The sequence below is a fragment of the Musa acuminata genome, chromosome BXJ2-6 (genome assembly GCF_036884655.1).
Source record: "Musa acuminata AAA Group cultivar baxijiao chromosome BXJ2-6, Cavendish_Baxijiao_AAA, whole genome shotgun sequence".
Classification (NCBI taxonomy): domain Eukaryota; kingdom Viridiplantae; phylum Streptophyta; class Magnoliopsida; order Zingiberales; family Musaceae; genus Musa; species Musa acuminata.
Window position 1 is genome coordinate 20582563 of NC_088343.1, and position 11278 is coordinate 20593840.

Sequence of the window (11278 nt, forward strand, 5' to 3'; positions counted from 1 at the left end):
AATGGCCATGACGGTAAACGGAAAGAATTGAAGCTGGTTCGATTCTAAAAGCAGAGGTCGATCAAGGGAGACATATCAGATACAGGAGTTCAGATTTATCTCACCATTTCTCGTGCACTGTTCCTCCTCTGCTTCTACTGCTGCCGCCTTCGCCGCGTCGAAGCGGGGAGAAGGGTTTATAAGCAGCCCGCTCCTCTTGGCCTATGAAAACCCCAGCGTACCATGATGCCGGTCGCAAGATCCGACGGTCGAGATCGCTCCGCAACTGAGATCGATGGGGTTCGGCCGGGTCATCTTGAGCCGTTGCTTTTGACAGGGAAGGCTCAGTGGGAAAGGTTTGTGGTTGGCTGTTGCGCACCCTCGGGGACCACCTCCTAATGCATCAATAGCCCGATGAACAGCCTGGTAGGGGCAGGTGGCGAGGTTCTCCCAAATAGTGTAAAGAGGCGCCGTCACTTGTGGTGAACCCAAAGTAAAGAGCGCGGGAAGAGAGCGAGAGCGAGGGAGTATGGCAGGAGAGACCAACGGTGGGTGGGGCGGGGGAGCCGAATCCGTGCTCAATCTCGTCCCAGGTTCCTCCATCTCCGTTCGTTACCACTCTCTCTTCGGACCTCACGACGATTTCCTCCTCCTCGAGGCCGACGAGGCGCTCCTCCCTGATATCCTCCACAACAGGTAATCTTTTGTTCCCCCTTCAGTCCTTGTCTGGCTAGATCGTAGTGCGATGCCGGAATCCCCTTCGGTCCTTTGTATTGCCTAATGTCGTTGCTTCTAAGCCCTTGGCGGCTTCTTGATGTTTCTGTTCTAAACCCTAATTTACAGTTAGGGTCGTAGAAATTGGTACATTCATGGTGCTTCTTCCTGTTTCTCCTTGGATAGCGAGTTTTCTTTTCCTTCCTTCGATGTAATATAGAAGTCGAGTAAATGGATGATCAATTGCAAAAGCGTGCTCTTAATTGATTCAAATTTTTTGGGTGTAGTTTCCGTTATGGATGTTGGAAGTGGATTACTAGTCGTATAAGAGTGAGAGTCTTCTTCTTCAATTCATTCCAATCGATCATTGGAAGAGAAGACTTTGAAAATTCATTTTCAATAAGATTCCAAAGTTCAAAATCCATGGAAATAAGGAAGATCCTCATTCGAGTCTTCCAATAGGTGTAGTCCGTCCCATTGAACATGGGTGGACGCGTAATAGAGTGACCCTCTTGGTTTCCGACGTATGCCATCTCTCTTGGGTTTTAATCTAATTGAGAGTTAACTCCGCTCTAATACCAATTGTTAGGATCAAGAGCACTAAGAGGGGGATTGAATTAGTGCAGCGGAAAACTTTCGACGATTAAAACTGCGTTCGTATGATAAAAATGATTTTGGTAAGAAAGCCGATTCGGAAAAAGGCTTATTTATCCTTCCAACGAACAGGTTTTTTGTTAGTGACTTCAGCCTCTGTTGTGATCTCCATTGTACTTCTCTGCTCGGGACATCCTGAAGGGTGATTCTGCTGTTTCATGCTATTTTGTTGCTCATCAGCCACATTACAGGCTGGCAAGTGGCTTTGGTATTAACCTATTTATATATATAGCCCTTTAATTTGACTGCAGGCCCCTAATTTTTCTCCTAATCCACTAGTGTTGATTGTGAATTCTCAGTTCTTGATTGTTATACTTGTCTTGTATTGGTGCTATCATTCAATGCAACAAACTTAGTTTTTCCATAACAAACTTTAGAATTTTCTACAAGGTTTTAGGGAAATGCCAGAAGGGTTAGCCATCAGAAATTCTAGAATGAACTCAATAAATTTTTATGGTCGCAAATAATCTTTTGCAGCAAAGGTTATCAAGTTGGCCTTTCAACGCCCAGAACTTTAATTAAATAGTAATGACTATTATAAGGCTCAAAGACCTCACAGTACCATGCTAGATTTAGCAATTCTGGATTTCTCTAGAAGCTTGAGCTCATACACATAATAGGATTTTATTAATTATAATCCATTAAACAAAAAGAAGAAATTAACCCACCTGTCTCTTTTATGGTCTTGTGACTTTTTGTGCGAAGCTTGTTTCTCTCCAATGATTGTTTCTGGTCTGTAATACTTACCTGCGAGAAAGTGGTCGATGCCAAAGATATTAAGTTCTTTTTTCTTATCATATGGAGGAAAGTCTTTTTCGAAGATTCTATATCTATATAAATTTCTTATATGAAACCGAAATAGTTAACTTTCTGAAATTTCAAACACTATATGTATAGGATATAGAGGCGATCTATGCTTGATTTTTCTGAAGGTGGGAGAAAAGATAAAACTTGTTATTGATTAAAAAAATTTTAAACTGATGTAATTAACTTCTTTTGGTTAACCCCACAAAAATGGGGAAAAAAGATACATTTATGTGTAAATCTTTCCTAAATCTGCATAACAATTATAATCTGCATAAATCTTTCCTAAATCAATTATAATGACTTTTCAAATTGGTAGAATCAGTTCGTCTACTACACTCAAAATGAGGAAATCCATATATGTAGTAGATACATGGACAGAATAAATCCCAACATAAGCTAATCTCTGAATGATCTTCTGATAGATCATGATCAGTTCAAGCATCTCATCTGGAAGCATATTCTATAAGATCAAGGGAGAGATGGTAGGTTTGAATCTGCTTTGAAATAATACTTTAATCATAGTGGCTTGCATAGTTCTGCTTTGAAAGACATTTTGGCTAGTCCTAGTTTTCACTTCTGTTCTCTTTTTTGTAAGTTTGCCATCTAGTAATTTCTTCTAAACTATGCTTCCACATTCTCAAAAGCTACTGTTCCCTTTCTTTTATTATTTTTTTCTCCCATGGCGATATCCCTACTCTTTATATGTATTTGATTTGGCAGACAAACACATTCCTGCTTATCTTTTATATCTTGTTTCTCTGTGTAATAAGAGTTACAATACGAGGGCAGACAGATGAGGAAGCTGTTCTTTGCACTCCTTTGGCAACTTATGCCATGAAGTTTGTCGGCACATCCAACTCGGTATTTCTGATTCCCCCAGGGGAGCCAATTCCTCCCTGCATGGAAGATACATGCAATGACAGCAAATCAAACACTTCAGCAGCCCATGAAGTGGTTCCATCGGTGATCAAAGTGGCATCAAGCAATATGGAGTTAGTTTTAGTTGCCCCACACCTTGATAAATTGAAGTCCCTTCTTAATGAGAGGCCTTACAAACTCGATGAGGATGTGGAAACTGATTTTCAGCACAACAGAAGCCTATATAGATGGCAAGATCTGCTTGAGCAGATTCAAGCTAGCGAACAAGAATTGAGGGATGGATTGAAGGCCCTCTCAGCCGCAGAGATTGATGGGTTCTGGAGGATCATTGATGAGAAGACCATGGAGGAAATCCTAAATATGGTCTTGAACAATTCTATCTTGCACGGGTGGCCTTTAAATGCACTCGAGGAAGATGAGGTAGTATCAGTCTTGGAAGCTGATGGATATCCTCGTAACATTACTCTTCACTGCCTTGAAACATTTGGAAATATGGTGGAGAGTTCAGGATGCAGTTTCTGGAGCTTAGATGAGAAAAAAGTCTGCCTGCGCTTTGCTTTGCAAGTTTTAGGTGGAGGAAAGATGAAGTTGGAGATTTTCTTGCAGAAATGGAGACACTGTGTTCCTTCTGGGATGCATGCAGATTTGAAAATGCTTGAGGGTGAAGTGTTGTACGAAAAGCTTGGCTTTGAAACTTGGATCCGTGCTTTCAGAGTCTCAGCTCTTCCATCGACGCCAGCCGAGCGGTTTGCAGCTCTCTTCATAGAGCGTCCAAGATGGAATTGGAAAGACTTAGAGCCCTACATCAGGTCCCAATAGCTTAAATTTGTTAATCTCATATTCCAAATATGAAATGTTTCAGCGGCTGAGATATACAATTTTTGTCTTCTGTTCTTGCAGGGACTTGCATGTACCAGGGCTCTCTTTAGAAGGTTTGCTTATCAAGTATACTCGAAGATCGCAACCAAGTGCAGATGTTGAGCCTATTTTTAGTGCAAGGTAACTTGATCGGGTCTGGTTTTTGGATCTTCTTTTCCTTCCTCTCTGATTCCTGGAGAAAAAGTAATACAATTTACATGACATTTCCCATCATCTTTTTTATTACTTTATTACCTATAGATGCTTCCTACTGTAGCATCCAACTAGTTTGATCCACATTTTGTGAATTTACCAAGGGGGACTAATTCATTGTTCTTTCCCCTGTTTATTTGCTTGGTTCACGACTTGGCAGTGTACGCTTAATTTTGATTACCTGTGACACAAGGAATTTGCTGTGATCATGACTGCTTGAGACCAAAGGAGTTCTACTTATCTTACTAAACCGACAGAATTTGTTGCACAGGATACTGGTAACTTAATCTTTAGATGCATGTGCTCTGAACCGAATGAGATAAAGATAAAAGCAGCATGTTCATCGAACAAAGAACAATCCATCAAAAGTGTTTTAAAGTCACGCAACAAAGTTAAGATTGTAACTACAAATTGTAGCCTAAACGGGCATGGTGATCGTCTGCAGTTGAGAATGTTTACAGGCAGTAGTTTCAGGTAAAAAGTAAATGCTGGAAGTAGCACTTGTCGGTGGAGCCGTTTAGATGGTATGCACGTATAATTGTTTTCATGTTAGTTGCACAAGATAAAACATAATTGGTGCTTGGAGTGGAAAGAAGAGATGAGCCTGCGGATTAAAGTAGAAGAGAGGGGGGGAGGGGCCCGCCGACGTATGCTGAGACAACGTGTGAGGGGATGGAGTGGGTAATCAAATCCAATTTTTGACTTGTAGCATATGCAACATGTGGCGTTCCAAATGGCAAGCCCATTGACCACATGTAGGGGTCTTGTTGTTGTCTGTGTAGACCCATTTTTCGACAACAAAATTGTTGTAAAAGTGGGTAGTTACCCAAATCACTTGGCTTGTTCGAATAAAATCTTGTTGCTTGAAAGATATACACATTGCGTCTTAGAACTCAACCAATGCTTAATAAAAGGGTCATTTTATTTATTTATTTACTTATTGTTTCCCCAGAGACATTGACATTTTGATGAAAGAGAGTAATAGGTAGATAGGAAATACTCAACGATACGTGCAGGTGCGCTCGTGAAAGTCCTCAAAAGGAGCAGTATTTTAATCCACGATCGTATTTTCCACACAAGATATTACAACGCACGGGATGGCATTCATCTCTGGAGAACATATCCACTGTACATGTCTTCTGAACGGCTTCTGCCAAAATTTACCACAAGTTAATTTTGGCAACCCAATAAGACAATAAAACGGAAAGAATAAAAGCGAGACAAGAACACCAGAACACCATATATACGGACGAAAGAGGAGCAAATTACTACTGCAAAAGAGGGACAATTACAAATGCCTTAGGAAGATGTTCCTAGGCCATAAAACACCCGAAAATACTAAACAAGAAAAACCAAACTATAAGTCCAAACTATTTAAATGAGTATGGACTTAAACCAAAGCAAACACTTAGGTTTTTCTTGTGGTGCCACTTGTGGTGCATCTAACTTCAAAGCTCAGGCCCTTATTTATAGTTTCAAGACGAGACAACAAGTCTGATTTTCCCGATGTGAGACTATGGGACTTGCCAAACTAACAAATCTCCACATTGGCATGTTCCAACATAACTTGCTCCACCTTCTTCATAAAAGCCCCAACGGGCAATCACCAACAATGAACACCAACCAAGTCCAAGCACTACTTGAACTTGTAAACCGGAAGAGGCTTCGTAAACATATTAACTGGATTGTCCTTCGTATGAATTTTCTGAACAAGGACTTTTCCCTCAGCAATGATATCCCGAATAAAATGAAACTTCACATCGATGTGTTTTGTCCTCTCATGATACATCTGGTCTTTAGTCAAATGAATAGCACTTTGACTATCATAGTAAATTGTAGTAACACTTTGATGTAGACAGAATTCGCTGAACAATCCTCTTAACCATAAAACTTCTTTGATCGCCTCTGTCACTGCCATATATTCTGCCTCTGTAGTAGATAAAGCTACGACAGGTTGTAAGGAAGCTTTCCAACTAACTGCACAACCGCCAATGCAAAATACATAGCCTGTTAAAGATCTTCGTTTATCAAGATCCGCAACATAATCAGAGTCGACGTAACCAACCAAAGTGTCACGATTTTTTCCAAATTCCAAACAAACATCTGAAGTCCCTTGCAAGTATCTGAGAATCCACTTCACAGCCTGTCAATGTGTTTTACCTGGGTGAGACATATATCTACTAACCACACTGATTGCTTGTGAAATATCTGGACGAGTACAAACCATTGCATACATAATATTGTCGATGGCACTAGAATATGGAACTTTCACCATATATTCTTCCTCTTCAACTGACTGTGGTGATTGAGCAGCACATAGCCGAAAATGGCTAGCAAGAGGAGTACTCACTGGCTTAGCATTTTTCATGCCAAACCTCTCTAAGACTTTCTTGAGGTAATTTTTCTGAGTCAGAAATAATTTTCCAACTCCTCGATCTCTTTTGATCTCCATGCCAAGAATTTTCTTAGTTGCTCCCAAATCTTTCATTTCAAATTCACTACTCAGTTGCATTTTCAAAGTGTGAATTTCTGACAAATTCTTAGTTGCAATAAGCATGTCATCAACATAAAGCAACAAATATACAAAAAAGCCATCAGTTAACTTCCGAAAGTAAACACAACTATCATACATGCTCCTCGTGTAACAATGACCTAACATAAAAGAATCAAACCTCTTATATCACTGTCTTGGAGACTGCTTCAATCCATATAAGGATTTCTTTAACAAGCAAACATGGTCTTCCTTACCATCAACTTCAAATCTATGAGGTTGCTCCATATAAATTTGTTCTTCAAGTTCACCATGTAAGAAAGCTGTCTTGACATCAAGTTGCTCCAATTCCAAATCATACATGGCAACTAAAGCAAGCAAAACACGAATAGAGCTATGTTTAACAACAGGTGAAAATACGTCATTAAAATCAACATCATGTACTTGACTATAGCCCTTTGCAACCAATCATGCTTTGTACCTTGCATCTTCAACCCCTGGAATACCTTCCTTCCTTTTGAAGACCCATTTGCATCCAATAATTTTCTTACCCAAAGGCGGCTTCACAAGATCCCAAGTTCTATTCCGATGGAGAGACTCAATTTCTTCATTCATCGCAATCAACCACTTAGCGGAATTATCACAAGAAACTACATCTAAGTAGGAAGTAGGCTCACCAACTTCACTTGTGTCTTCTGCAATAGACAAAGCATATGCAACCAAATTTGCATATCTTTGTGGTGGTCGAATATCTCTCCGTAGTCTATCCTTGGCTATGGAATATTGCTCTTCCTCTAGATCATCTGCGTCAGTAGACTCGGGACCACCTATTGGCATTCTTTGAGTAGAAGAGTTCGACTTAAAAGAATCTGAACTACCAATCTCAAGCTCCACCTGCTTCTACGCACTATCATTTGTACAACTAGTAGAATCCTCTTTGGAAGATAACATAAATAATTCATCAAAAGTAACATCTCTACTGATTATAAATTTTGGGGATTTGGGATCAGAACACTATCCTTTCACCCCAGAAGCATACCCAAGGAAAATGTACTTTTTAGCCCGAGGCTCTAATTTTCCTTCATTTACATGCATGTATGCTGGAGACCCAAAAATTTTTAAATCAGAGTAATCAGCAGGAGTACCTGACCAAACTTCCTCCGGAGTTTTAAAGTTAAGTGCTGCAGAAGGAGCGCGGTTGACAATGTAACAGGCCATATTAATCGCCTCTGCCTAAAAGTCCTTTGTCAACCCTGCATTTGAGATCATACACCTCGCTCTCTCCAAGAGTGTTTTGTTCATACGTTCGGCCACACCATTTTGCTAAGGCATCATCCTAACAGTGCGATGCCGAACGATTCCTTCATTTTTGCAGAATTCTTCAAAATCACCTTCACAAAATTCCATGCCATTATCTGTTCGAAGCCGCTTTATCTATTTACCTATTTGCTTCTCAATCAAAGCCTTCCATTATTTAAATGTTAGAAAAACATCATTTTTATGCTTCAGAAAATAAACCCAAACTTTCCTGGAATAATCGTCAATGAAAGTCAACATATACCTGGCACCACCCTTAGATTGAACATGAGCTGGACCCCAAAGGTCTGAATGAATATAGTCAAGAGTACCTTTCGTTTTGTGAACTGCCGGAGAAGTGAAGCTGACTCTTTTCTGCTTTCCAAAAATGCAGTGTTCACAAAAGTCAAGTGGCCCAATACTCTGTCCGCAAAGTAGACCCCTTTTGCTCAATATGCTCAAACCTTTTTCGCTCATATGACCCAAACGCATATGCCATAATTTGGTGAAGTCAGAATCAGACAATGATGATGACGAAACTGCAACCGAACCTGTGATAGTAGTTCCCTGCAGAATATACAAGCTACCAGACCTACAAGCTTTCATAACAACAAGAGCACTTCTAGAAACTTTCATAACTCCACCTTCAGCTGTGTATTTACACCCAAGGGCCTCTAGAGTGCCTAAAGAGATGAGATTCTTTTTTAAATTAGGAACATGTCTAACATTAGTGAGCGTCCTCACAATACCATCATGCATTTTAATTCGGATTGTTTCTCTACCAACAACATCACATGCGGCATTATTGCCCATCAAAATAATTCCATCATTACAAGATTCATATGTGGAAAACAAATCCCTATTGGGACACATGTGATAAGAACAACCTGAATCTAAAATCCATTCATTTTTAGACCTCGTCCTATCATCAATAGCAGAAAAAATATTTCCAACAATCTCATCAGTTGCTACACTAACTTCAGCGGATTCAGTAGTTTTTTCAACAAATTTATTTTTCAATTTAAAGTAATCAGATTTAATGTGCCCCATTTTATGACAATATCTGCATTCTAAATTTCTATGTCTGGATTTAGATCTAGATTTAGATCTACTACTGTCAAATTCTCTTTTATCCATTCTCCCCCTAACAACCAGACCCTCAGCCTGATTCTCTCTACTTTCCCCAGTGATATTCCTATCTATCTACTCCTTAGATTTCAGTGCAGATTTAATTTCTTGATACAAAACTATTTCTTTTCCATAAATCAAAGTATCACGGAAATGCTTAAAAGATTGGGGAAGAGAACACAAGAGTAACAAAGCCTTATCCTCATCATCAATTTTTGCATCTATATTCTCCAAATCCATAACCAAAGAATCAAACTTATCAAGATGCGAGAGTATAGATGTACCTTTAATCATCCGAAGCATATATAGACTCTGCTTTAAGTAGAGACGATTCTCCACTATCCTCTTCATGTACAAGGCTTTAAGCTTGTCCCACATGCTCTTAGCCGTAGTCTCCGTAGCTACCTCCCGTAAAACATCGTCAGAGAGATTTAGAATGATGCTTGATCAGGCCTTCTTATCCATACCCGCAAGTTCTTCTTTTGACATATCATATGGAATGCTCTCGGCTCCCTATAGCACCAAATCAACCCCGTCTTGAACTAGAATGGCCTCCATCTTGAGTTGCCACAAGCCGAAGTTGACATTTCTATCGAATTTCTCGACAATAATCTTTGTTATTATTATCGTTACCAAAAGATCCCAGAACCAAGCTCTGATACCAGTTTGTTAGAGCTAGCCCCAGGAAATTTACCACAAGGTAATTTTGGCAACCCAACAAGACAATAAAACGGAAAGAATAAAAGTGAGACAAGAACACCAGATATACGTGGTTCGATCAATTGACTTTGACCTAAATCCACGGACGAAAGAGGAGCAAATTGCTACTGCAAAAGAGGAACAATTACAAATGCCTTAGGAAGATGTTCCTAGGCCATAAAACACCCGAAAATACTAAACAAGAAAAACCAAACTATAAGTCCAAACTATTTAAATTAGTATGGACTTAAACCAAAGCAAACACTTAGGTTTTTCTTGTGGTGCCACTTGTGCTGCCTCTTGTGGTACATCTAACTTCAAAGCAAAACAAAACAAAAAAAGATAAATATACGTATGTATAGTCTTATCCTCTCGTTTGCAAGTCTATATCAACTCATTTGATCATAAAAGTTAGCAGTAAGAAGAACCATATGCAGAAGGATTAATACGTTCGACCAAATATTTTATAGGGTCTCCCTGTAACGGTTATTATTAAATATCTTATTTAATAATAACGTAACCGTTCTTATTAAGATTCATAATTCATTATCATGAATTTCTTCATTTATTATGGTTTAAATGATTTCAGTTTCTTATTCTTTATGCATGAAACCGTTATTATTAAATTAAATATTTAATATCATTAAGTTCTTCATTATGGTCCAAACGTTACAAATTTGAATTAATTCTTGAACGTTATGAGTTGGTGATGATAAATGTTCTTGATGGGAGAACATCTATATATACATGAGGATTTTGGTCCCTTAGCTCAATCATCTCTTTGAAGCGAAAGGCTTTCCTACACCATCTAAAGTGAGAGTTCTGAGCCGAGAAGAACCAAAGTTCAAGAAGAAACCTCTGCAGAAATTCTTGGCGACAATGGCTGGAGGTACGCTATTTCATTTCCGCATTAGTTTTATTGTGTTTCTATTACAATAATTTAGAAACACAAGTTGGCTTCATTAAAATTTCTTACATTTGGTATCAGAGCCGAATGACCTCTGCCTTGATATGAAAAAGTTTTCATTTTTATGCCATGAAAATGATTTGATTTTGGTTTCTTCTTGGAAACTTGTTGATATATTTTGTTGAAAATTATGAGGAAATATCATTTTCAACATTTTTAGTCGATAAAATGCTCATATTATGTATGCATATTTAGTTATATTAAATTATGTTTATGAGCAAATTTTTTTATGTTTAAAATGTCTAGTGATCCATATAATCTTAATTAATTAAGAATTAGCCACAGCATCCTTAATTAATTAAAATTATATATAAAGTTAAAATAAGGATCACATAAGTAATTAGACATCATATTGTGATTGATTATATTTCGTATAATAATTGTTATCCCACAGGATCTTTTATTATATTTAATATAATTAATCAGGATAAAATATCAGATTATTTTCATAATTTACCCATAGGGATTATGAATTGGAATATAATTTGATAGTTTTATCATAAAGACCATATGAATCTATTTGAATTAAGAATTTAGCCTACAGACAATTTTTATGTCATGAGATTCATATTTTTGGCATGTTTCACATTGGT

The 11278-nt window shown here is 38.4% G+C and overlaps 1 protein-coding gene across 1 annotated transcript; it reads left to right on the forward strand.

Moving 5' to 3' along the window:
- The first annotated feature begins 406 nt into the window (after positions 1 to 406).
- Positions 407 to 4240, forward strand: LOC135615197 (uncharacterized). Its single transcript, XM_065113368.1, has 3 exons — positions 407 to 675; positions 2925 to 3842; positions 3934 to 4240. The coding sequence occupies exons 1-3, from the start codon at positions 509 to 511 to the stop codon at positions 4034 to 4036; spliced, it is 1188 nt and encodes a 395-aa protein (XP_064969440.1). The 5' UTR covers positions 407 to 508; the 3' UTR covers positions 4037 to 4240.
- The last annotated feature ends 7038 nt before the right edge of the window (positions 4241 to 11278 follow it).